Genomic DNA, 27,654 nt, shown 5'->3' with positions numbered 1-27,654 from the left:
TTCACACTGCTGATAAAGACATACCTGAGACTTGGAAGGAAAAGAGGTTTAATTGGACTTACAGTTCCACGCGGCTGGGGAGGCCTCAGAATAATGGCAGGAGATGAAAGGCACTTCTTACATGGCGACAGCAAGAGAAAAAAATGAGGAAGATGCAAAAGCGGAAACCCCCGAAAAATCCATCAGATCTTGTGAGACTTGCTCACTACCGTGAGAACAGTATGGGGTAATCTGCCGCCGTGATTGAAATTATCTCCCACTGGGTCCCTCCCACAACATGTGGGAATTATGGGAGTACAATTCAAGATGAGATTTGGGTGGGGACACAGAGCCAAACCACATAATTTCACCCCGGTCCCTCCAAATCTCATGTCCTCACATTTCACAAACAATCATGCCTTCCCAACAGTACCCCCAAAGTCTTAACTCATTTCAGCATTAACCCAAAAGTCCACAGTCCAAAATCTCATCTGAGACAAGGCAAGTCCCTTCCACCTATGAACCTGTAAAATCACAAGCAAGCTAGTTACTTCCTAGATACAATGGGGTATAGGCATTGGGTAAATACAGCTGTTCCGAATAGGAGAAATTGGCCAAAACAAAGGGGTTACAGGCCCCATCCAAGTCTGAAATCCAGCAGGGTAGTCAAATCTTAAAGCTCCAAAATGATCTCCTTTGACTCCATGTCTCACATCCAGGTCACGCTGAAGCAAGAGGTGAATTCCCATGGTCTTGGACAGCTCCTCCCCTGTGACTTTGCAGGGTACAGCCTCCCTTCTGGATGCTTTCTTGGGCTGGTGATGAGTGTCTGTGGCTTTACTAGGCACACAGTGCAAGCTGTCGGTGGATCTACCATTTTGGGGTCTGGAGGATGGTGGCCCTCTTCTCACAGCTCCACTAGGTGGTGCCCCAGTAGGGACATTTCCCTTACACATTGCCCTAGCAGAGGGTTCTCCAGAGTCCCACCCCTGCAGCAAACTTCTGCCTGGACATCCAGACATTTCCAAACATCCTCTGAAATCTAGGCGGAGATTCCCAAACCTCAGTTCTTGACTTCTGTGCACTCACAGGCTCAACACCATGCAGAAGCTGCCAAGGCTTGGGGCTTGCATCCTCTGAAGCCATAGCCCAAGCTCTATGTTGGCCCCTTTCAGCCATGGCTGGAGCAGCTGGGATGGAAGGCACCAAGTCCCTAGGCTGCACACAGCACGGGGACCCTGGTCCCGGTCCATGAAATAATTTTCTAGGCCTGTGGGCCTGTGGTGGGAGGGGCTGCTGTGAAGATCTCTGACATCCCCAGGAGACATTTTCCCTATTGTCTTGGGGATTAACGTTTGGCTTCTCATCACTTATGCAAATTTCTGCAGCCAGCTTGAATTTCTCCTCAGAAAATAGGTTTTTCTTTTCTTTTTTTCTTTTTTTTTGAGATGGAGTCTCGCTCTGTTGCCCGGGCTGGAGTGCAGTGGCCGGATCTCAGCTCACTGCAAGCTCCGCCTCCCGGGTTTACGCCATTCTCCTGCCTCAGCCTCCCGGGTAGCTGGGACTACAGGCGCCCGCCACCTCGCCCGGCTAGTTTTTTTGTATTTTTTAGTAGAGACGAGGTTTCACCGTGTTAGCCAGGATGGTCTCGATCTCCTGACCTCGTGATCCGCCCGTCTCGGCCTCCCAAAGTGCTGGGATTACAGGCTTGAGCCACCGCGCCCGGCCCTTTTTTTCTTATACTTTAAGTTCTGGGGTACATGTGCAGAACATGCAGGTTTGTTACATAGGTATACATGTGCCATGGTGGTTTGCTGCACCCATCAACCCGTCATCTACATTAGGTATTTCTCCTAATGCTATCCTTCCCCCAGCCCCCCCACCCCTCCGACAGGCCCCTGTGTGTGATGTTTCTCTCTCTGTGTCCATGTGTTCTCATTGTTCAACTCCTACTTATGAGTGAGAACATGCGGTGTTTGGTTTTCTGTTCTTGTGTTAGTTTGCTGAGAAGGTTTTTCTTTTCTATTGCATTGTCAGGATGCAAAATTTCCAAACTTTTATGCTCTGAATGCCTTTAACAGCATCCAAGTCACCTGTTAAATGCTTTGCTGCTTAGAAATTTCTTCTGCCAGATACCCTAAATCATCTCCCTCAAGTTCAAACTTCCATAGATCTCTAGGCCAGGGGCAAAATGCCACCAGTCTCTTTGCTAAAACATAACAAGAGTTACCTTGGATCCCATTCCCAACAAATTCCTCATCTCTGTCTGAGACCACCTCAGCCTGGACTTTATTGTCCATATTGCTATCAGCATTTTGGGTAAAGCCATTCAGCAAGTCTCTAGGAAGTTCTAAACTTTCTCACATTTTCCTGTCTTCTTCAGAGCCCTCCAAACTGTTCCAACCTCTGCCTATTACCCAGTTCCAAAGTTGCTTCCTCATTTTTGGGTATCTTTTCAGCAGCACCGCACTCTGCTGGTACCAATTTACTGCATTAGTCCATTTTCACGCTGCTGATAAAGACATATCTGAGACTGGGAAGATAAAGAGGTTTAATTGGACTTACAGTTCCACATGGCTAGGGAGGCCTCAGAATCATGGTGGGAGGCGAAAGACCCTTCTTACATGGTGGGTGGCAAGAGAGAAAAATGAAGATAAAACCATCAGATCTCATGGAGACTTCTTCTCTACCATAAGAACAGTATGGGGGAAACCGCCCCCATGATTCAAACTATCTCCCACTGGGTCCTTCCCACAACATGTGGGAATTACAGGCGTACAATTCAAGATTAGATTTGGGTGGGGACACAGAACTAAACCATATTAGATGGGTCAGGGTAAGGTTGGCTGGATGTAACAAAAAATGGATAGTAAGTGTAATTAGGTAAGGGGAGGCTGTCCCTACTGTCTAGCACTGCATCTTTGGATATATCATTGTTGAGGCTTTTATCCACACCATTTTCATCTTTCTAGATCTCTACCCTCTGTTGACGGCATGGATGGGGGAAGTAGGGAGTACCGTGATTGTTGATAAGGTGGCCACCCACAAGGGCAGTTTGAATGGCAGGGAGAATGAACAGGCATTCTTCTGCTGAAAGATTTATGGATAATGATTAGGCAGCCATCAAGAGAAGGCTGGTGTCCAGCACTGTATTTCCTCTGTAAGGACTTTGTGATGTTCTCTGTCAATGGCGATGGATGGCATGCAGGCTTTGCTTTGACTTCCAATAGCTCCCACCTGTTTTTTGTCTGGCCAGGTTTCCATTCTCCCCTTTAAAGTTCTGACTTCCTACTGGGAAGGCAAGGAGCAGCTTCCCAACCCACTGTTCTTAAGAATGATCAATAAGCTTTGCTCCTGTCTGAATCTACCTTGTTGACGTTCTATACCTGGGGTTGGAACACTCTTTCTCTGTAAAAAGTCAGATAGTGAATATTTTAGCTTTTGTGGGCCGAGAGGCAAAATCAGGAATGTTTACACAAATTTTTTGAAAAAATTCAAAACTTTATTTACAGACACTGAAATTTGAATTTCAGATAAGTTTCGTATGTCATGTAATATTATTTTAATTTTTTCAACCATTAAAAAATATGAAAACCATTCTTAGCTCAATGGCCAGATAGAGTCAAGTGGCGAACCTGCAGACAATAGTTTGCTGACCTCTATTCCAGAGCCTAATATTGAAGAAAAAAACCCCAAAACCAAAAAACCCCAAAAAACCTCACAAAACCCTCAGAATATTAAGTGTCTTGCAGTCCAAGATGCCTCTGGCTGACTCATTCACTAAAATGAATGGAAAGAGTTAGGAAGCATAGGAAAGAAAAACAAGCATAAAGATTGTCAATACAGTTCCCATTTCCCATAAGCAGGAAATCAAAATGGTTTAAGTCCAAACAACTGGCCAGAGCAGTGTCTTTTGAACTTGCTTCATGACCAGAATCACCTGGCTTCTTGTTGAAGCTAGATTCCTGGACTAGAGGTTTTGATGCAGGGGAGACTTCTGGTTGGGGGTGTGCTCTCGGGACCAGGTAAGCTGAAGAAACACTATTTCGGGGGTGTAAAGGAATCTCAAAAGCTGTGGTTCTTACAGTGTGGTCCCTGGCCCAGCAGAACCAGCATTACTTGAGAGCTTGTAAGAAATGGAAGTCCATGGCCTACCCTAGAAACACTGAATCAGAAACTATGGGGGTGGGGTCTGGCAATCTGGTTTTCATCAAGCCAGGTGGTCCTGATGCCCACTAAAATGTGAGCGCGTCTGCTTCAAGGCAGCATTACCAGCATTACCAGCACCTGGAGAAGTGATTGAGAACCCAGCTGAGCAGAGAGGGCCTGGGCTCTCTTAGACCGCTGTGTTCTCAAGAGCGCAGGTCTGTGGGTGAGAGCAATTCTAACAGACATCGGAAGCCAAAGGCTTAGGTTTCCACAGGAAGATCTGGAAACCCTATTCAAGGCAAGCCTTTTGGAAGTCAAGGGCTGTATTCCCCTAAGAGGGGGCACCATGGATGCTAGAGACAGCAAATGCCACCCAAGGTGATGGTGAGGGAGTTTTCAGCTTTTCTGCACGTGTGACCATTGACTGCACCAGGAGCTTTCTAGTGACTTCCACCTTTTCCAGGTTTCTCCAAGGTCCACCGGGGAACCCCCGTCCTGGGCCTGCCAGTGAGTTGCTGGGAGCTTCCCGACCTCACAAGCGGCTCTTGTGATGTAATTGTCACCTGAGGTGTGCCCCTCCTGGTCCTGGCAACATCACAGAGACTACCTGGGCACGGACCCCGCAGCTTCCTGGGGCCCAGTCAGTAGCTCCAGGTGCCTGAGTCTGGGCTGCGGAGGCCGGGGCGGTGGCATGCAGGGTGAGGTCTCCCTGGCTGCTCCCTCGCGCTAGGCCAGCTCCAGGAGGGCAACAGACGACAGGACATTGCAAAAGGGCCACTTAAATTTTCCTTCGAGTAAACAGAACACCTGCCAAGGCCCTCGTGCCTGGGCGTGCCCCAAGCCAGGTGGTTGGGGTCCAGGAGTCGGCTGCGGCTGGCGATGCTCTGAGGGGACGCCAGGGCCTCAGGATGGCTGCTATGAAGACGAAGTGCATCTGTGAACTGTGCTCCTGCGGGTAAGGTGGCCGTGCTCAGGGCAAGGCTGGGGGAGCCTGGGCTTTCAGACTCCCGAGGAAGGGAAGCCTCCCCCAGCTGCTTCATCAGGCGGCATCACGGTGGGTTCGTTCACTTGTCACGTTTTTTAGGCCACAATTTTGTCAACTAGCATTGTGCCCGCAGACGCAACATCAGTTCTGGCAAATGTGGCTGTTTTCGGGCCTTCTGTGCCGCTTCACTTCGGAACTGCAGGAAGGCTGAAATGGGCGTGGCCGCGCAGCCTGTACTCCCTTCCCTGAAGCCCAGAAAGTGTCAGCCAAGGAGGGAGAACACCTGGCCCAGTGGGACCAGTCTTGCTCCTTTTGGGAAAGTGATAGGATGGGAGGAGAATTCCTGTAGTGTAACTGAATTTCTCATTCAGAGAGATTGTTACTTTGTCGGAGAAGTATAAGGTATTAGTAAAACTTGTTTCCACATTGTGTAGAGTTGAATGAGAATAATGAAAACATTACTTTCACAGTCGCCTGGCCTGGCCAGGTCTCTCTTCTCACCTTTAAGGAGCATGTCTGGGTGGAAGCACAGTAAAGGTGGTCCTGGGGGAAATCATGGGCTTTAGTCAGAGTCCCACGGGCTGACTGGTCTGTTGTCTCTCACATGATCTCTTAGATGTTCCTTCTACCTGCTTCCCAGGACAGCTGGGTTTCTGCTTGGTTGGGGCAGGGAGTGGGCAGCAGAGGAGCAAAAGGCAAGAGGGTTCTGAGGTCAGTTCTCCTGGGCTGTCATTAATTGTGGGATCTTGGATTGGTAAATAAACTCCAGGTCATAGGTGCCTCATCTGTACCAACAATCCTACCTCATAGGACCATGATAAGAGTTAAGATCATGTACGTGAGTCCTGGTACATGGACTGTGCGTAATATGTTAGTGTCCTAAAATCTGAAAAAAGGGCAAATATGACACATGCAGATAAAAATGGTATCAGTAGTGTGGAGAATTAAAGGGCACTCTACAAACTGGATCAGCAACCTTCTACATCTCTGGCATCAATGCATGGTTCCCAACTCTGGCTGCTGATTAGAATCACACAGGGAGTTTGAAAACTATCAGTTGCTCAGACCGTTGAATTGATAATCTCAGGGTGGGTCCTGCCAACTGTCTAAAGATGATTCTGACCATTTGCTAGGACTGGGACTCACTGAACTAGTACATGTACAAATGTGGGTCTTGCTTTTGAGCTTTGTTAAGTGGGGCCGAAGCAGTGTATAGTCTAGGACTACATGTTACCCAGCAAAACCTTTTCTTCTAAGGCCTTCTTTCTTTTTTTCTTTTTGGAGACGGTGTCTTGCTCTGTTGCCCAGGCTGGAGTGCAGTGGTACCATCTCGCTTCACTGCAACCTACGCCTCAGGGTTCAAGTGATTGTCCTGCCTCAGCCTCCTGAGTAGATGGGATTACAGGCACATGCCACCATGCCTGGCTAATTTTCGTATTTTTAGTAGAGACAGGGTTTCAACCATATTGTCCAGGCTGGTTTTGAACTCCTGACCTTGGGTGATCTGCCTACCTCGGCCTCCCAAAGTGCTGGGATTACAGGCATGAGCCACCATGCCCTGCCTCTAAGGCCTTCTTTCTCCTGGGACCCTTTACATTACCTTCCTGTGTCCTGCATTGTTCTAGGCATCGGGATTGAAATGTATAAGACATAATCTCCATCTTTGCACAGCGTGCAGTCTAGGTAGGAAGGCAGAATGCTCATTAAGAGGTGCAGAGCATATATAGTGAGAAGTCTCCCTCCTGCCCCTGCAGTAGGGGTATGAGTCATTTGGGTGTTCCTTCTCTGACTCTTCTCATTCTTTCCCTGCAAAGGAGTCACTTTCCATTCGAAGCAGAGTCTGTTCTTGTGTCTTTTCTCCCTTTCTTCTCTCCTCATCCTGTATTTTCTCCTCCACTTTATGGTTTCAGCCAATAGTCTCTCCTGTCTTCTGAATTCCAGTTTCATTGTCACCTTCTCAAAGTGCTTTGGTGATCCATCTGTCTCATTAATCTCAGCTTCAACAACCTTCAAACATTCTTCTGGTATCTGCCCCATTCATGGTGCCAGCAATCTTCCATTCACCCTGGGTGAAAATTTTGAATCATCTCTTATTCTCCCTCAACCACAGCATTGAATCTCTTTTTTCTTTTCTTTTCTTTTTTTTTTTTTGAGGTGGAGTCTTACTCTGTCATGCAGTGGTACGATCTCTGCTCACTGCAACCTTTGCCTCCTGGGTTCAAGCGATTCTTCTGCCCCAACCTCCCAAGTAGCTGGGATTACAGGTACCCGCCACCATGCCGGGCTAATTTTTGTATTTTTAGTAGAGACGGGGTTTCACCATGTTGGCCAGGCTGGTCTCAAACTCCTGACCTCAAATGATCCACCTACCTTGGCCTCCAAAATTGCTGGGATTACAGGCGTGAGCCACCATGCCTGGCACCTTTGAGTCTTTTCTAAAGTCTGGGTCCCTCCTCCATTATAATCTTTCTTTAATTGGTCCCTTCCCTTTTATTCCCGTTATAACCCCCCTGGTTCTCTCATTTTTATGTTTGGAAACTGGTCCTAAAGTACCTTTCTAGTTTTTTTTCTCCCTTGATTCCCTTACATGAAACTACACCTTGAATTGGATCAGGTTTCTTAGCATCCCGAGCGGACCTGCTGATCTCCCCTCTCTGATCCTTACCCTTGCCCTTTCTCTAAAATACCTATGTTCCCTCCTCCTGCTGGACTTGTAAGGTCCTGTTTCACTTGCAAGTTCCCCATTAACCTGTGGCTCCCCATCAAAGAAGAACCCCGCTCCCTGTGTTCTCATCCTGTAATTATGCATCAGCATGCTTTATATCCTTGATTAATTATATATACGCTGGGAAAACAGATATTTTCTCTTTTTGTGTGTGCATTGTGTTACAGCAACATACTGTTTTCTTTATAACAGCCTTTGCATATGTTTTTGAATGAATGGATTGCATTTTTTGTTTGTCAAGGTCATAACGTGCTGGACTGGGTTAGGAAAATAAGATTTAGAGCTGTTCTGTCCAGTATGGTAGCCAGCTGTGGCAATTTCATTTAAATAAATGAAAGTTAAATAAAACTAAAAATTCAGTTCCTCAACTGCACAAGCCACCTTTCAAGTGCTCAGTAGCTCCCATACCGGCCCATGCAGGTATGGAGTATTTCCATCACTGCAGACAGTTCTGTTGGACAACACTGATCTTGAGTCTCATTATCTTGGAACTCTTGATCTCTGCCACCCCAATTAAATCTGCTCAGTGACTGGTTGGGATGGAGTGAGGAATTTTATAGGTATTTTCTAAGCTGTGGAAGTCTGTATTTGGCTTTTCCAGTCTGAGGTCCTGGGAAAAAGTGATGGGAAGTCTGGAAGACAAGAGTGTGTGAAAAAGTCTGAGACAGCGCCCTTGAGTGGGAGGGGGAGACCGGGGTTCCTGAGTGAGTCACTGGAGATTTGTGGAGACCCTCAGGGCTGCCAGGGAGGGAGAGAGGCACATTTATTCCCCCTTCTCTCCCACATTCTCTTCTTCCAAAGTTTTTTTTTTTGAGCAAATAATTCTTTAATGTCCTTTCAACTTTAACTTTTGAGGACATTGCACTTGTTGGCGAGGGGGCTCTGGAGATGCTCAGAGGCCTGAATAAGAAGGTGTCCGTCTGCAGGAGCAGCTGCCGAAGGCTGCTAGGGAAAAGCCACCAATGGGTGACTCTCTTGGAGCAAGTTCTTATATTTGACCACAAGATGGCAGACTTTTCCTGATCAATTCTCACTGCAGGTTAAACCAAATCAGCCTAAATGGAAAAGCAAAATCTTTGAAGTTCTGGATTTTATTTTATTTTTAAATAGATTTATCTTAAGTTTTCTAAAATGAGCAATTAGAGTTTAGGGTCCAGCAGAGCTCAGGAAAGTGGTACGCCTTTCGGAGTAGATGACAGATTACAAAGTGAAAAGTGTTTCAAATGTCTAAATTTAAAGATTCCAACCACTCGTAAAACTTTGTAATGAGCTTTGCTGGGCTAAAAAAAATCAGACATATTTTACTGCTTCGAGCTCAAGGCTTTGCCTCCATAACAACACTCTGCTCCTTTCCTTGATGATCAAAATCTTGCGATTGGAATTATTACCATAAAATGTCATAATATTCTATTTTCAACATAATGAGCACCAAATAAGCAAAGTATTTGTGGTTTGTAGAAATATAGTAAGGCCAACATCTAAAAATTTTTTTGAAAGTAATGTACCACTTAATTATCTTGACTTCAGAAGCCACATGGTGGGGGAGTGCTTTGAATAGAATAACTTGTATATGGGAGTATAATGTTTCCAATTGGATCTGATTATCCCCAGCATTTCCTGTTATTGAAAAAATGCTACCCTTCAGAGTTTTATAACTTTTTTTTTTTTTTGAGACGGAGCCTCGCTTTGTCACCCAGGCTGGAGTGCAGTGGTGCCATATTGGCTTACTGCAGCCTCTGCCTCCCGGGCTCACGCCATTCTCCTGCCTCAGCCTCCACAGCAGCTGGGATTACAGGCACCCACAACTACGGCCGGCTAATTTTTGTATTTTTCTGTTGGTTTTTTTTTTTTTTTTTTTGCCCCTAAACCATCTTTTATTGCATACTTCAGCCGCGATTCCGGGGCTGGCCTGCTGCGCCCTAGGCGTAGTCCTGTAGGTTGGCTTTCTTCTTCGCCTGGACCTCCAGGATGCCTTCCATGTAGTCCTCATGGGTGAACTCCGTGGCACCCCTGTGCAGTGCGATCATACACGCCTCCATGCACACAGCCTTGCACTGGGCCCCATTGAAGTCATTTGTGCAGCGGGCCAGCTCTTCGTAGGTCACGTCAGGACTGACGTTCATCTTTTGGGAGTGTATCTGCATGATTCTGGCCCGAGCCTCCTCGTTGGGCATCGGGAACTCGATCTTGCAGTCCAGGCAGCCCTAGCGGATCAGGGCGGGGTCCAGGATGTCCACCCTGTTTGTGACTGCAATTACCTTAACTTGAGTGTTGGGCTGGAAGCCATCCAGCTGGTTCAGAAGTTCCAGCATTGTCCTCTGCACCTCTCCGTCCCCGGACTTCTTGCTGTTAAAGTGCTTGGTGCCTATGACATCCAGCTCATCAGTGAAGATGATGGAGGGCGCTTTCTCCTTGGCCAGGGCGAAGGCATCCCGGACTAGCCTGGCACCATCTCCGGTGAACATCTGCACCAGCTGGGGGCCAGCCAGCTTTAGGAAGGTGGTCTTAGTCTGTGCCCTACAGGCCCAGGCCAGGAGAGTCTTTCCCATCCCTGGGGGCCCATACATCAAAGGTTGGATCCCCAAGTTCTCAAACTTCTCATTGTGGTTCATTGACAAGAAAATGGCCACTACCAGTTCCTGGATCTGCTTGTCCAAGCCCCCATTGTCACTGTATTGCTCCGTGGGCCTCTCATCCACCTCCATGGCCTTCACCCGCGAGTCGTACTCTGTGGGCAGCATCTCCAGGATTGGATAGGAGTCTTTGTTTACACCCACCAGGTCTCATGGCTTTAGCTTTTCAGCATCTACCAGTCCAATCACAGGCAGGAACTACCTCTGTCGTGTAGAGGTTTTGATCACAGCATACTTGCCCTTCCTCTGGGAGTCCAGGTCAATATTGGCACCATCCTCCTTTTGGTCATTGGGATCAACATCCAGGAGCTTGATGACGTTGGAGACAAGGTACCCCAGGGTCTTGTTCACTTTGATTTTCTCACTGTTCTCTTTGATCTTGTCCTTCATGGCTTGGAGCTTGTGGGTGACTCAACATTTCACTCTTCATGATCTTGATCTCACTGTCCAGAAGCTGTGTGTGTGTATGATCTCCATGGACATCTTGAGCACCTCCTTCCCAGTTCCATCTTGCTTGGCCTCATCCCACACGGTCGCCATCTTCTCTTCTAGTCTTTGTATTTTTAGTAGAGATAGGGTTTCACCATGTTGGCCAGGCTGGTCTTGAACTCCTGACCTTGTGATTCACCTACCTCAGCCTCCCAAAGTGCTGAGACTTCAGGTGTGAGCTACCACTCCTGGCCCAGAGTTTTATAATATTAAACCACCTTCCATCTTTACAGTATTTTGAAAATTCAAAAAATATTTTCCCATATATTAATATCTTACTATGAGTTCCTCAACATAGAAGCATTGCTTAGTTTGGAAAGGCGATTCCTTGATTTTAGCCTGTCCCTGGGGATGTTTTCAGTCTATTGAGCTGTTCTTTCCCAGATGACTAAATTTGAAACTATGGTTTGGTGGGGAGTGGGTGGCACAAGGCAGGGCTGCTGTAAATAAAGTAAAATGTTAATCAGCCTTTTAAAGCTGAAAGGGATCTTAGCGGTCTCTAGCTCTATTTTACAGATGAGGAAATAGAAACATTGAGATTAATTTTAATATATGGGAACACGTTTTGTCAAGCTTCAGGCACAATTTAGGTCAATCAATTAAATTTTATTCATCTTTTACTGGGTATCAGACACTGTGCTAGGTGTTTAAATTTACAGTCCAGTCTATTTTTGAGTCACACTGGACCATTTAAAAAATTGATACATAATGATTGTACATATTTCTGGGGTCCAAGTGACATTTTGATATATGCATATAACATGTATTAGCAGATCAGTCACTTCACACATTGATCATTTCTTTGTATTGGGAACCTTACAAATAATCTTCTAGCTATTTTGAAATATATGGCAAGTTATAACTGTAGTCACCCTACTGTATTATCGAACACTAGAATTTATTTCTTCTATCCAACTGTATTTTTGTATCCATTAACCAACTTAATTAGTCCCCCCAACTCCCACAATGGGCCATTTTTGACTGTAGAGTACCATATGAAGGCTCTTGTCCAACTGAGAAAATAGTATCTGATATAAAAAAAAAGTGTAATTCTAAAAGCCTTTTAGTACAGTAATATAAATAGCAAATCTTACTCCTGAGAATAAAATGTAGTAACACTGCTTTTTCTAAAATTCTTGTAAAAAAATTGTTAATGAAGGGATTGATATAGCTTACTTTTATATCTGATTATTTTATGGCTTACAGTGCACAATTTTAAAGATTTTGTGCAATCTTGCAGGAAATTCCAGGACTGGGTAATGTATCATGAAATATTTATGAAGCATTGGTAGTATGTGCAGCATTTCATGAAAAAAGGTAGTCCCATAGAGGACTCAAAAATTGCTGAAAAGGATGTGGATTTGGCCCTTTCACAAAGCTTGCAGAGGAAGGTGATCTCAGGGGCAGCCATGTATCTGCAACTTAAATCAGTTATGTTAACCAGGGAGGAACTTGTTATTTTAATTTTGGAAAATATTTTCTTCACATTGATGGAAATTTCCTTAACCTTAGATTTTATTTTCTTAGAGTCTCTGTTACAAATTAAGAGGAAGGAAAAAAAAAATTGAGGACTTGGTTTGATATTACATGTTTTAAGAAGAATTCTTATTTTTAATTTAAATAAAATTGACTTCATAAATTCTGATTAAGGAATAAAGAGACAAAGAACAGCCTTTAACAGATACTTGCTGATGACTTATCTTTAGCAGAATCCAGATAGAAATGCCAAGAAAAAAAAAGAAAAACTTTCCCTTTAAGATTGAATTTTTATTGTAGATGTCATGTACTTTTCATGTTAAGCTATGTTATGCTCCTTAAAAATGGCCTTTTTTGATATCAGAATTAATGTTTAATTGTTCATAAATACCTTTCACCTTATAAAATGAGTACAAATGGGTATATGTGATATTTCAGATATTGTTAAATTAGAGTACAACTTCATATTCAAATTACAGCAGTAAATACGATCTATTCAACCTTATAGTCTGATGATGGATCCGTTCCGAGTAACATGTTCTAATTCTGTTCTGTAGTGGGCAGTTTTAAACATCATTCCCTCCATTGCTATTAAAATATTTATTACTGACCTTCAAGTGATTTATAGTTTATTTGGAAAGATGACATGGGATGGGTGGTGGAGAGGCGGAAATAGCTACCCTTAGATGAATGAGACCAATAAAACAAGTGATGTAGGATGTGAGCGGTGGGAGAGGCACTTTGGGAGCGGGTAGCCAAGGAAGGCTTTAGGATGGAGAAGTAATGAGGAAAGTGAAGCTGGAGTCAGACTGCCTGGTTTCAAATGCTGGCTCTGCCACTTTTTAACTGTGGGAGCATATGCAAACCATTTTATCTTTCTGTAAAGTAGGGATAACAATACCTTATTCTTAAGGTTGGGGTGAGGATTAGGTGAGAGAGGAGCACAGGCCCTGGAGGAAAAGGGTGTGTTGGAGTTGAGTGAGACTGCCTCTGCTGCAGGGCATAGCTGTCAGAGAGACATGGAAGACATCATGTCCACCTGAGCACTTGAGCCTGCCAGGAGATCGTGCCAGAAGTTTGCTGGAGGCAAGTTGCAGAGGGACCCTTACATGTCTCAGAATGTGAACTCACCAGCAAAGAGCTATGGATGGATTTTGAGCTGATAGTAAAACAGATAAAACAGTCTTCTCCCCTCCCAAAAAAGCCTTAAAAGAGTAGAATTTCTTTTCTTCTTCTTTTTTAAAATACAGAGATGAGATGTCACTATGTTGCCTAGGTTAGTCTCAAACTCCTGGGCTCAAGCAATCTTCCCTGCCTCGGTCTCCTGAAGTGCTGGTGTGAGCCACTTTGCCTGGCTCCCTTCCCTTCGCCTCCCCTCCCCTCCCCTCCCCTCCCCTCCCCTCCCCTCCCCTCCCCTCCCCTCCCTTCCCTTCCTCCCTTCACCTCCCTTCCCTTCCCTTCCCCTCCCCTCCCTTCCCCTCCCCTCCCCTCCCCTCCCTTCCCTCCTTCCCCTCCCCTCCCTTCCCTCCTTCCCCTCCCCTCTCTTCCCTCCTTCCCCTCCCCTCCCCTCTCCCCTCCCCTTCCCTCCCCTCCCCACCCCTTCCCTCTCCTCTCCTCTCCCCTTCCTCTCCTTTCTTTTTTTCCTTCTTTCCTTCTTGCTTCTTCAGAAATGCCCATTATCTGAATTAGGTTGACTTTAAATCTGTTAATGTTTTGGTTTTTCTGAGTGGATTTGTAGTTTGCTAATACTTCATTAAATATATTTTATCTCCATTCCATTCTTGTCCTTTTTATTAACTTGATTCAACAAATGATTAAGTCATGATTTACTATGAGAAGTGGCAGAGTATTGAGGTTCCAAGTGCAGATTGTGGAGCCAGACGGTCTTGGTTCAAATCCCAGCCTTTCCACTCCCTAGCTGTGTCATGCTGAACCATTTCACAGTGAAGTTTCTGCTTCTGTGTATCTCAGTGTTCTCATCAGTAAAATGGAGATAGAACCTGACTCACAGAGTTATTGAGGGGATTGAATCAGTATTAAATATGCAGGTAGAACAACGCCTGCATCCACAGTAAGGCATAGGTAGATGTTACTAAATAAGCATAAAGGTCTGTGTTCTAGGCAATGAAGCCTGAGGAAGCATACTTGCCTGAACACTTGAGTCTGAGTGGGAGATCCTGCCAGAAGCTCTGTGGAGCTGGTACTCTAGAGAAGAGAGTTATGTTTGTTTACTAACTTGCAGGTAATACAAAATACCCTGCAAAGAATTAACTCAGGGGGATATAATCTGGTGTTTGGGGGGCTTAATTAAATTTGGATGATAAGAATGGTCTGCAAAGACTTCATGTGCTCTTTATACTTTGGGAGGCTCTCTGCCCTTTCTGGGATGTCTACATTTGAGTCCAGCATTTGTTAGGCTTTGTGAGTTCAGACTGACATTAACAAACACTAAGGTTAAGTTGCTATTCAGTTTAGAACTTTGTAAGTATTCGATGACTCTGGGGATTAAAGACAAACTCCCTGCATAGCATACCCTACTGTTCTGTTTTTTTGTTTTTTGTTTTTGTCTTTACCATCTTGTTCAAAGAAACTTTGAAGTTTCTCTGGTTGTTTCTCCAAAAGGAAAGAACAGTATTTCTAAATGACTGTCAAGTTAGCCACTAAGCAAAATATATCCTTATGTTTTAAATATCTAGACAATCCAAAAGCCCCTCTTTCTAATGTTAACAAATTGGGTTTGTAATGTAAAAAATCAGTTAAGTTTCTCCCAGTGCTGGTCAATAACTTAACTTTTAGAAACTACCCATTATGCAGTAACTATTTTTAAAAATCACAGGCTTTTCCCATAACAGTCCAATTTCTCTTTCAAGTATGATGCATTTCAAGTCTTCTCCAAATAAGAAAATCTACATACCATCGGTGAACAACAGCTCCAAATGAAGAGCAGAGTCAATTGAATACTTTGTTCTTTTATCTTGCTTCAAATGGGAGGGCAGCGAGTAATATTAGGGGAAGAACATGCAATGATTGGGATTGCAGTCCTGGATTTAATTACTTATAAGCCTTGTGAATTTGTTCAGGTCCTTTAACATCTCTAGACTTTAAAAAATCAGTGATCCTCAGGCAGTGAGGTTCCCACCATGTATAGTGGTGTTTTTCCAGGTCCAGACAACTTCCATGTCAGGGCCCGGTGCCCTGAAGGTGTCTGCAGAGGTCTTCTCTAGCCTCAGCTGGCGACCTCCAGAGAAGTCAGGGAAAAGGGGGCATGGGGCACAGACCTGAAGGTGGACAGATGTTTTCCTGACTTCTCCAGAATTGAATGGCTAGTTGGTAGTATGTGTCTTTCTCGGACCTCATGGCTCTTGGGGTGTCTGATCTGTTTTCTTCTGGGCACTCTGACTTCCTCTGCATGTTGGCTGTCTGTGGTTGCCCCAGCCCTAGCATCATACCACTTCTCATTTCAGAGAACTGAAGAGTTTAATGTGCTGTTTCCAAATTCCAAAGAAAAGAGCACCTGGTTGGGTCCAGCCTGTGACAGGTGGCTCTTCTGGCATCAGGCTGTCTCCTGTGGTCTAATAAGCTGAGCACCAGGAGGAGTGGGGTTACATAGAACAAACTGGGCAGCTAGAGGAGAGCTGTTTTAGGTTATAAGGATGTAGATAGGAAGAAAATAATGAAGAGGAAACAATTGGCCTTCCAAAGATTCTTGCCAAGATATCCTTGTGGATAAAGTTAGTGAAAGATGGGTTGGATGATAGTATCAGGCTAGGTGGATTCCCAGGTCATTGAACAAGCAGGCCAAAAGAGTGTCAACGGATTGCTTTTTACCTGCTTAGGACAATATCATCATTGTTAGTGATACTGGAACAATATCCCCATGCCCTAGAACTCTCTTGTTAGCTTTGTCTTATTCATTTTTAATCAAAACGTGGATGAAGACACAGAAGACACCCTTATCAAATGTGCTGAGAACACAAAATAAGAAGAACATAGGAAACATAATAGATGATAATGAAGATTCAAACTTATCTTGGTTAGGCCCAGTGGCTCACGCCTGTAATCCTAGCACTTGGGGAGGCTGAGGTGGGCAAATCACTTGAGCCTGGGAATTCAAGACCAGCCTGGGCCACATGGTGAAACCCTGTTTCTACAAAAAATACAACAACAAAAAATTAGCTGGTTATGGTAGTGCGTGCCTATAGTCTCAGGTACTGTGGATGCTGAGGTGGGAGGATGGCTTGAGCCTTGGAGGCGGAGGTTGCAGTGATGCAGTGAGTTGAGATCGCACCACTGAATCCTAGTCTAGGAAACAGGGCAAGACCCTGTATCAAAAAAAAAAAAAATTATTTTGACAGGCTGAAATGCTGGGCCCAAAACAAGCTGGAACTTAGCAAGAGTAAGCATGAAGTTTGACATTTGGGATGAAAAATCAATTACACATAGTCATAATGGAAGTGGTTTATCTTGGCCTTTTCAGTTTGTGAAACGGTCTTGGGGTTTTACTTAGCTACAGTTTTATGTGATCTGATGGTATGATGTGGCTGTGAAGAAGCATTAACTTAGTTTTACACTAAATGGAGCTAGAGTGTCCAGGTTAGCAGATGTAATTACTTCACTGGACTTTTGCCTTGTCAGACCACAACTGAAAGATGCTTTTCCATGTGGACACCTTTTTTTTTTTTTTTTTTTTTTTTTTTTTTTTTTGTATACCTGCTGGTGACCAGGATGGCCAGGTTATGGGGAATGCATTCTGAAAGTGAGAAAACTTGAACTTGACAACAGCAGGAGATGGATGGATAAAAACCTAGTATTCCAATGCTGTAGTCTACAGAAGAGGGCTTTTACTTGTTCTGGATTGTTGAGAATGTGAAAACAAGACCCATGTGGTTTTGGGATCAATACTAATAAAGAATTTTGTAGCAGTTAGAACCATAAGAAATTGAATTGGTCTACTTTTTCTTTCTTTTTTCTTTTGAGACAGTGTCTCACTGTCACCATGGCTGGAGTGCAGTGGTGCTGTCTGGGCTCACTGCAACCTCTGCCTCCAGGGTTCAAGTGATTGCTCCTGCCTCACACTCTCGAGGAGCTGGGATTACAGGCATGCACCACCATGCTTGGGTAATTTTTGTATTTTTTGTAGAGGTGGGGTTTCGCCATTTTGGCTAGGCTGGTCTTGAACTCCTGATCTCAAGCTAAACACCCGCCTCAGTCTCCCAAAGTGCTGGGATTACGGGTGTGAGCGAACTATGTCTGGCCAAAATAGAATTTTTCTGACCCTTGAGTTGGGTGTGTGTCTGTGAGATGCTATGGAAAGGGCTCTGGCATTGGACAGGAGGTTTGACAAAATTATCTCTAGGGTCACTTTCAACACTAGAAACCTAGATTTCTGGAAAGACAGAAGAGCCTTTTTTTTTTTGTCATTAATGTCTCAGCAAAGAAGATTATTTTAATACGATTATTGGACTTGAAAGGCTCCTACAGAGAACTATGGGTACATGTGATAGAAAGAATAAGCTGAGATCCATATGCACCCGAAAAAAAAACAAGAAAATTAAGAGACTTCTTAAGGCATCTATATTTGACATATAAAGCACATAACCAGACTTTAGCATCCTGTCTCTAACCACTGCTCCTACTGAATCTGCCTTTTTACCTGGTGCCTCTGCTTTCCTGAGAGCCGTTGGATGACTTTTGGGTAGTGTATTAAAAAGCTTCATTTGTTGCTTCCACAACTTCCCTGATTATGTCTGCATGTAGCAGTTCACGTTAAGGAGGCTTTTGTGGGCTAGCCTGGGACTCTAGCCATGATGTGAAGCAATACGTTGTGAGAAATGTATTTCAGGCTTCCAACAGCCGTGTATTGACTTTTGAAACATGTTCCGTTGCAAAGCTGGAATGACCCATGTTGCTCTCTTATGATGTCCCACTTCACACTCATCTTGGAGCCTTTCCTAAACTGGGTTCTGGTCTTGGAAGCCTTCTTTGCACCTTCCTGCCAACCATGGCAGTTCCTGAAATTCTGACACTTACATGAATCAAGCCTTCCTGTTTCTCTTCCACTGCTCTATCTAGAAGTGAATTTTAAGAGGCTTTTCTTCCCCAAAAAGAATTTGAAGAATCATAAATAACTTTACATGATGCAGTACAATAAAAAGGGAAAACATGGAGAATAGTTCCGTGGTTTTTTTTTTTTTTTTTTTGAGACGGAGTCTTGCTGTGTCACCCAGGCTGGAGTGCAGTGGCGCAATCTCGGCTCACTACAAGCTCCGCCTCCCGGGTTCACACCATTCTCCTGCCTCAGCCTCCCCAGTAGCTGGGACTATGGGTGCCAGCCACCAGGCGTGGATATTTTTAAATGATGGACTAGGGAAAGCTCCTGGAATGGTTATATTATTCAGGATTCTTGGTTGAAGTAACTGAAATGGACACTGGCTTGTTTAAGAAGAAGGCTGTGGGGCAGTTTGCAGAAGTGTGGAGAGGCAAGGTTGGAATATGGACAGGTACAGGAGAGGCCAGGAGACCAGAGCCACAGCCCAAATCACTCTGCAGAGACTGGTGAGCCGGCTGCTGAGGGCTGCTCTGGCGCAGCATGCTGTATCTGCTACAGCTGTCACTGGCCATGTCCTGGCGCTGCCAGTGTCCCTGTCTGTAGAATGAATTCTTCACTGTCACCCCAGTTTTTTTAAAAAAATTCTTTTTTCATCTTTTATTTTAGATTCTGTGAGCATGTGTGCAGGTTTGTTATGAAGGTATATTGTGTGATGCTGAGGTTTGGGGTACGGTTGAACCTGTCACTCAGGAAGTTAGCAGAGTACCCAATAGGTAGTTTTTCAATTCTTGTCCCTCCGCTTGTATTCTCCAGTGTCACTCCAGAGTTTTTGGCATCAGTTGGCCTTTTTTTCTTTTTCTTTTTCTTTTCTTTCTCTTTCTCTTTTCTTTCTGCCTTTGCCTTTTGCCTTTGCCTTGTGACAGGGTCTCACTGTGTTGCCCAGGCTGGTCTCAAACTCCTGGGCTCAAGCAATCTGCCCATCTCTGCCTCCTAAAGTGCTGAGAGTACAGGCATGAGCCACCTTGCCAGGTCCTATTGGTCTACATTAAAGTTGCAGAGGGGAGCTTCTTACCGGCCAGGCCTTGGTCACATGCTCAGGCCTCACAGAAGAAGGGTGGGGGGTGGGAAGGGTGCCTCACTTCTTGGTTTCTGTAGTGGCAGGTGAGCACTGCCTGCCTCAAGATGAATGTGGTGGGAATTCATCAAATGAAAGGCACCTCAAAAAATGTTAGGTAGCTTAAAAAAAAAAAGTCAGATGTTAGGTAGCTAAAAGAAAATGGCTGGCTAAAAATAATGTTTTTTTTACATTTCTGTGTTGATTTATGAAAAGGCTCAACTTAGGCTACAGCATGGTTTCTAATCTGTGGCACCAATGGGCATTTTTGTTGTGGGGCCTGTCCTGTGCATTGTAGGGTGTTTAGCAGTATCCTTGGCCACTACCCACTGGATACTAGTGGCACCTACCCCACTTTTGACAATCAAAAATGTGTCTACATGTTGCCACATGTTTCCTGGGGTCAAAATTGACCTCAGTTTTGAGAACCCCAGTTGAGAATCACTGGGCTAGAAGCATTCTCAAGCCGTGGGTTATGCTTCTATTTATTTTTTGAGATGGAGTCTTGCCCCCTCGCCCGGGCTGGAGTGCAGTAGCACAATCTCGGCTCACTGCAACCTCCACCACCTGGGTTCAAGTGATTCTCCTGCCACAGCCTCCCGAGCAGCTGGGACTGTGGGCATGCACCACCACGCCCAACTAATTTCTTTCTTTTTTTTTTTTTTGAGACAGAGTCTTGCTCCATCGCCCAGGCTGGAGTGCAGTAGCACGATCTTGGCTCTCTGCAAGCTCCACTTCCTGAGTTCATGCCGTTCTCCTGCCTCAGCCTCCTGAGTAGCTGGGACTACAGGCGCCCGCCACCACGCCTAGCTAATTTTTTTTGTATTTTTAGTAGAGACGGGGTTTCACCATGTTAGCCAGGATGGTCTCGATCTCCTGACCTCGTGGTCCGCCCACCTCGGCCTCCCAAAGTGCTGGGATTACAGGCATGAGCCACCACGCCTGGCTGGGTTATGCTTTCATGGCCTTGCATTAATGGCTTTATCACAGGAATGGATATTATATTATTGCCCTTGGAGAGTGACAAAGCTTTTCTCATGATGGTCCCCTTCCCCTGCATGTGAATGTCTGAATCTTCAGTGTTCTCAGCCTTCATTGTACCTGAGAATCAACTGGAGAACTGTTTGAAGGAGGCCAATTTCTGGTCCCTACTTCATAGATTTTAATTCTGTGGGTCTGAGGCCCAGGAATCTGCAAGTTTTAACAACCTTGGTGACTCAGATGCAGGTGGGTGATGGACCACACTTTAAAAAACACATGGCTACTTCATTGAGTGTCAACCCCCAAAACAAAAAGATGCGTGTTTTTTTTTTTTTTTTTTTTTAAAGAGATGTGTCTGGGCGCCATGGCTCATGTTTGTAATCCCAGCAACTTGGGAGGCTGAGGCAGAAGGATCTTTTGAGGCCAGAAATTTGAGACCAGCACCATAGTGATACTCAGTCTCTTAAAAACAAACAAACAGGCCGGGTGTGGTGGCTCAAGCCTGTAATCCCAGCACTTTGGGAGGCTGAGATGGGCGGATCACGAGGTCAGGAGATCGAGACCATCCTGGCTAACACGGTGAAACCCCATCTCTACTAAAAAAATACAAAAAAACTATCCAGGCGAGGTGACGGGCGCCTGTAGTCCCAGCTACTCGGGAGGCTGAGGCAGGAGAATGGTGTAAACCCGGGAGGCGGAGGTTGCAGTGAGCCGAGATCCGGCCACTGCACTCCAGCCTGGGTGACAGAGCGAGACTCCGTCTCAAACAAACAAACAAACAAATAAATAAATGGGCCGGGTGCAATGGCTCATGCCTGTAATCCCCAACACTTTGGGGGGCAGAAGTGGGTAGATCCCTCGAGGTTAGGCGTTCAAGAGTAGCCTTGCCAACGTGGTGAAACTGTCTCTACTAAACATACAAAAATTAGCTGGGCGTGGTGAAACTCCGTCTCTACTAAACATACAAAAATTAGCTGGGCGTGGTGTTGCACGCACGTAATCCCAGCTACTTGGGAAGCCGAGGCACCAGAATCACTTGAACCTGGGAGGCAGAGCTTGCAGTAAGCAGGGATCACGACACTGCACTCCAGCCTGGGTGACAGAATGAGACTCTGTCTCAAAAACAAAAAACAAAAAACCAAAAATAATTAGCCAGGCATGGTGGTGCACACTTATCGTCCCAGTTACTTGGAGGCTATGGAATGAGGATTGCTGGAACCCAGGAGCTTGAGGCTATGGTAAGCCATGATCTGCCATTGTACTTTAGGTTGGTTGACATAGGAAGGGATACAGTTTTAAGCCTTCCAAATCTTTCTAGTCATTGATTAAAAAGAAGCAAGGTAAAGATGCTGTCTGTTCTTAGGCTTTTTTGGAAGGGGTTGTGTGGAACCAGCTTTGACATGTGACACCAGCACTCATCGCTCTTCATCATCATCAGCAGGAAGTACTCTCTCTTATTTTGAGCTCTGATTTGCCTTACATCTTTCTCAGGAAAGGACCTTTTACTCTCCACCCGCTTAAGTATTAGAGAAGCCTCTCAGGGAGGTTTCTATGCTTTCCTGATGTGCCAGGTCTCTTCAGTGGTCTTGTTTACGGTCTTGACTTCCTAACCCCAGGAGAAAGAGGGAACACTGACCCTCAGCGGCACTGGCTTTATTTTTCATGTAGAGCCTCTATGATTGGATGTTGTCCAACATTCTGGTTGTTCCTCAGGAATGGAGGAGACAACAGGTAGGTAATAACTGTGAAAAGCTGTGGACCTCCTGAGCCTCTAAGCCCCTCTCAGAGGAAGTCTTAAATCTATGAAAGAAGATCCCATCCACTGACAAAGCATCTTGTAGTATTGAAGTATGTTTGGTGGCTTCTTTGAGCTACTTGTTTCTATTTTCACTCCTGCTCTATCTGGGGCTAGTCAATGATACTTCTAACAGCAATTTTTCTAAAACTCCGATCAGGTAATTTTGTCAATTTATTTTTTATTTTTAAAATTTAATTAAGTTTTTGACAAAATTTGCTCTATTGCCCAGGCTGGAGTGCAGCGGCGTGATCTCGTCTCACTGCAACCTTGCCCCCTAGTTTCAAGGGATTCTTGTGCCTCAGCCTTCTGAGTAGCTGGGATTACAGGCGCTCACCACCACACCTGGCTAAGTTTGTGTGTTTTTAGTAGAAATGGGGTTTCACCATGTTGACCAGGCTGGTCTTGTACTCCTGGCCTCAAGTGATCTGCCTGCCTCAGCCTCCCAAAGTGCTGCAATTACAGGTGTGAGCCACCGTACCCGGTGATTTTGCCAATTTAAAGCCTTTGATAGTTCTCCATTGATTATAGAACAAAGTCTACCCTTAAGCCCCTAGTCTACCTTCCCTATCATTCCCCACCATGCTGCCTGTGTTCCAGGCTCACCAAACTATGCGGAGGACGCTTAACTCTCTGTATACTAACTTTACTCACACCTTGTTATTAACTATACTGACAACCTGTATTTCAGACTCACCAGACTCTATTACAGACTAACATGCCAAGCTCACGAACTGGGTGCCTGCTAAATATTTTTTGTAAAAAGTGGATATTGGTTGGTAACATGTAAAATCTCATGAGTTTTAAATATCTGGGCTGGGCGTGGTGCCTCATGCCTGTAATCCTAACACTTTGGGAGGCCAAGGCGGTTGGATCACCTGAGGTCAGGAGTTCGAGACCAGCCTGGCCAACATGGTGAAAACCCATCTCCACTAAAAATACAAAAATTAGGCTTCGTGACTCATGCCTGTAATTCCAGCTACTCAGGAGGCTGAGGCAGGAGAATCACTTGAACCCGGGAGGAAGAGGTTGCAATGAACAGAAATTGTACAACTGCACTGCAGACTGGGTGACAGAGCCAGACTCTGTCTCAAAAATAAATAAAATAAATAAAATTAAATAAAATAAAAAATCCATACTTCTAGTTTCTTCTGAAAAATCAAAAGACATGACAGCATTGTGACTACATTCCTAAATGGTAATGGTCAGCTCTTGCCCTGAGACAGGATGTGTTCTATCTATAGCCATCATGGAAAAAGATAGGGGGAAATACTGTGAAATTTTACCTTCCTATTTCCCACAAGAGGGCAATCTAATCTCTAAGAAAGTAAAAGGGACTGGCATTGCACAATCTGCTATTATAGCTTGACTTGTTACCCGCCCAGTGGTGAAGATCTTTAGGCACCCACCTGCATTTTGTGTGCTGACTTGGCATGCCTTATGCCTTGTACTGGTCTTTCACAAATTCTTTTTTTTTGGTGTGGTTCCCCTCCAGGATCTATCTGGAAGGCCAGGTTGATGAAAAGGCATGCAAGAGTTGCCTGTGTGTAGCATGTGGAACCACCTTCAGCCTAGGTGGAGGTTGTGGAAGGTTGGCAGAGGCCTGATGAGGCAGAGTTGTTTCTAGAGAAAAACGTGACCTGTAGAAACAACCTCACAGCCTAGCATTACTTGATGGTGCTTTTTGTTGGTGCAGAATCTTGATTTTTGTCAGTACCCTGAGAGAGCAGCCCCTGAACTCTGCAGTGCCTCCCTTAATATTGCCCTGGCTAGTACAGACTGCTGTGTAAACTGAAATGCCAATTTATTTAGAATGGGACAGATTTACTGAGGGTGTCTAGAAACTCATTTTTGCTGGTCACAGTGTACTTTCTGTTTAGAAAAATTAAAAGTAGGAGCCAAAATATAATCACAAGTTGCTTGTCCGAGTTCTAAGAAAGAGGAATGCTGCCATTTGCACGTTTGAGGTCCTGCCGTGGTGTTCTGATGTATCCTTCTGAGATTAGGGACTGGATGGGTTGAGCCCCTCTGCCAGGCCTCCTTATCCAGACAGTGCTTGTAAGTACCTCGGTAGAGTTGCCCACATAACTCTGTGCCCACCGTCCCCCATATGGTTTGTGCCACATTTACATATCTTTAGATATACCAATACCACAGAGCTGATTACATTCACATGTAGCATTTTTCACTCCAGGTCCTATTTATACTTATCTATTACAAATTATTTTAATAATTCAGGCCTAAGGATTTGGGGAGGATTAGGGGTGAGGATCTTTAGCACTTTAACTGCTCCTAAAGAGATCGCAAAGGTTTCAGAAAATAAAACTAGCTCTTAACCCCCAGATGGTAAGTAGGTATAGATGAATGAAAAAGGCTCTAAATCTTATTTTCTCTGTTTTTTTTCCCTCTGTTTGCCTTTGGTCAAAACAAAACAAACATTTCTTTGCCTCATCTTTTTTCCTCTCTCGTTAAAAAGAATATATCCTTGCTGGGCGCGGTGGCTCACGCCTGTAATCCCAGCACTTTGGGAGGCCGAGGTGGGCGGATCATGAGGTCAAGAGATCGAGACCATCCTGGCCAACATGGAGAAACCCCATCTCTACTAAAAATACAAAAATTATCTGGGTATGGTGGCGTGTGCCTGTAGTCCCAGCTACTCGGGAGGCTGAGGCAGGAGAATTGCTTGAACCCGGGAGGCAGAGGTTGCAGTGAGCCAAGATAGTGCCACTGCATTCTAGCCTGGTGACAGAGCGAGACTCCATCTGAAAAAAAAAAAAAAAAATCTCTTCTTCATACTGGTAAAATTGAAATGGTTTAGTAAGAATATGGAAATTTGAGAAAAAAGAAGAGGGAGGAAGAAAGAGCTGAAGTGGTTCATAGGTGGCATGCTTAGATTTTGAGTTATTTAAAAACTAGCTTTGGTTGTTAAAACTGGTAATTTTTTTTCATTGGTTTGGGTTGAATAACACAGCCATATTCCCTTAGGTAAAACTAATACTGAATCTATGTATCTATCTATCTGAATCCTAGTTTGGACCCTAGTTTCCACCAATTTGCCTATAGTTAGGATGTTGACTTAGCCTTGGGCCCTACAATTTAGGGCTTAGCTCTGGGCACACAAGGAACTTGGATGCTTATAAGAACTTTGGATAAGTTTTATTCATGCACTCAGTTTAGTGGGCAATCTGCACGTGCACTGGGCGTGTCTCCTTCAGCCATGTTTTGTTTAAGTCATCTATGGCCTTCGGGTTCCCAGTACAAGGGATGAAGCAGGTCATGAGAGTTTAGTGACACTGTGGGGTTGTGCCCATTCTTGCCTTCCTCATTAGAAAGTGGCAGTGGGCTCAAATGCCTCAGCAGGTAGTTTGATAGGATTTGGAGAAATAGGACAGTTAGAAAAAGAGTTATTTGATACTGAAGTTCAGTCACGCATGTATTTAAAAGCTTTTTTAGTGCTCTGAACTTGGCTTAGGTTTAGGGTGCTATTAGGATAAGTAGAAGACTTAATTTTTACTTTTTTAGGGAGTTTAAAATCTATGCAACTGAAACATCTACATAAAACAATTGGAAAGCAATGCAGGATACTATAGTGTAGTGAAGAGGTTAGAGAAGACACTCTGGGGTTAGACAGATGTGAACTTTTTAAAACCTTTCTGGGCCTTAGTTTCCTGATATGTAAAATGGGGATATTGAAAAGATTGATTGTATGAGGTAATGTATGTTAAGTACTTAATGTAGAGCCTGGCATATAGTTAAATGTTCAATATTTGGTTTTAATTATGTAATTGGGTTTAACAAAAGCTTTCCTTTATGTGGTCCTGTTGAGAAAGGAAAAGTTTCCCCTCCTTACTGCCTGTGGTAATCACATTGAGAGAAAATTTCCTAGAATACTGTTGTATACCTTCTTGATTTCTTTGAAAAGTTTACCTGCCTGTAGTTGTCTTTTTTAACCCCTATTTTTAAAATAAGTTGCTTCTATTCTCGAGAGTCAGCTAGCCAAATAATGTATTTCTGTATAAAGGAGTAAAGAGTACAGAAGGGCCTGTACCAGGACTAATATGTAAAGGCTTTGGGACAACTTCAGTGTTTTGGGTGGTCAGGATCTTTCTGCTCCTAACATTCTTGGCCAGGCTCTAAAAGACTATAGGGTTTTTTTTTTTTTTTTTTTTTTTTTTTCCTAGAAATACAGAACCTGGTTATATATATGGGATATTTGTTTAGTAGGACAAGAAGTGTGTAAAGAAACAGCAAATAGCCCCTGGATTATCTTTTATTTCCCATCAGAAGGGAGCTTGATGGAAAGGCTGATTCAGAGGCATGCAGGAAATACAGATTCCAGCCCTAAAAACATGGCCATGACCGTGTGCCAGGGCTGCCCCTCTACTGCACCTGGCACTGGTTGCCTGAGGAGGTTTAGAACCTCCTGGGAAGGGTAAGGTGCAGATAAGTGAAAATAAACCTTACTAAGTCTCAACTTTTACATAAGGTTTGTTTGTTTGTTTGTTTGTTTGTTTCAAGATTAAAAATGTAGGCCTGGCAAAGTGGCTCACGCCTGAAATCCCAGCACTTTGGGAGGCCAAGGCTGGTGGATCTCTCTCTCTTTTTTTTAAATTATACTTTAAGTTCTAGAGTACATGTGCACAACATGCAGGTTTGTTACATATGTATACATGTGCCATGTTGGTGTGCTGCACCCATCAACTCGTCAGCACCCATCAACTCGTCATTTACATCAGTTACAACTCCCAATGCCATTCCTCCTCCCTCCTCCCTCCCCATAATAGGCCCCGGTGTGTGATGTTCCCCTTCCCATGTCCAAGTGATCTCATTGTTCAATTCCCACCTATGAGTGAGAACATGCGGTGTTTGGTTTTCTGTTCTTGCGAAAGTTTGCTGAGAATGATGGTTTCCAGCTGCACCCATGGCCCTACAAAGGACACAAACTCATGTTTTTTTATGGCTGCATAGTATTCCATGGTGTATGTGTGCCACATTTTCTTTATCCAGTCTGTCACTGATGAACATTTGGGTTGATTCCAAGTCTTTGCTATTGTGAATAGTGCCGCAATAAACATATGTGTGCATGTGTCTTTACAGCAGCATGATTTATAATCCTTTGGGTATATACCCAGTAATGGGATGGCTGGATCATATGGTATTTCTAGTTCTAGATCCTTGAGGAATCGCCATACTTTTTTCCACAATGGTTGAACTAGTTTATAATCCCACCAACAGTGTAAAAGTGTTCCTATTTCTCCACATCCTCTCCAGCACCTGTT

At 44.4% G+C, this 27,654-nt stretch overlaps 1 protein-coding gene and 1 pseudogene across 3 annotated transcripts in view; one reads left to right on the top strand and one right to left on the bottom strand.

Moving 5' to 3' along the window:
• SAXO1 (stabilizer of axonemal microtubules 1) overlaps positions 1 to 27,654 on the top strand; it is a 131,162-nt gene that overhangs the window by 11,523 nt on the left and 91,985 nt on the right. For 2 of the 3 annotated variants that reach the window (XM_010365719.2, XM_010365716.2), the window contains exon 1: positions 4,768 to 5,083. The exons of the other annotated variant lie outside the window; for it this stretch is intronic. In XM_010365719.2, the coding sequence (XP_010364021.1) occupies positions 5,037 to 5,083 (47 nt within the window). In that variant the 5' untranslated portion in view covers positions 4,768 to 5,036. Of the gene's footprint in view, positions 1 to 4,767; positions 5,084 to 27,654 lie in introns of those variants that run through there. 3 annotated transcript variants of the gene reach the window in all.
• Positions 9,758 to 11,026, bottom strand: LOC104664254 (annotated as a pseudogene).

The sequence above is a fragment of the Rhinopithecus roxellana genome, chromosome 16, assembly GCF_007565055.1.
Source record: "Rhinopithecus roxellana isolate Shanxi Qingling chromosome 16, ASM756505v1, whole genome shotgun sequence".
NCBI classification, from domain to species: Eukaryota; Metazoa; Chordata; class Mammalia; order Primates; family Cercopithecidae; genus Rhinopithecus; species Rhinopithecus roxellana.
This window is presented reverse-complemented; position numbering and strand designations above follow the sequence as displayed.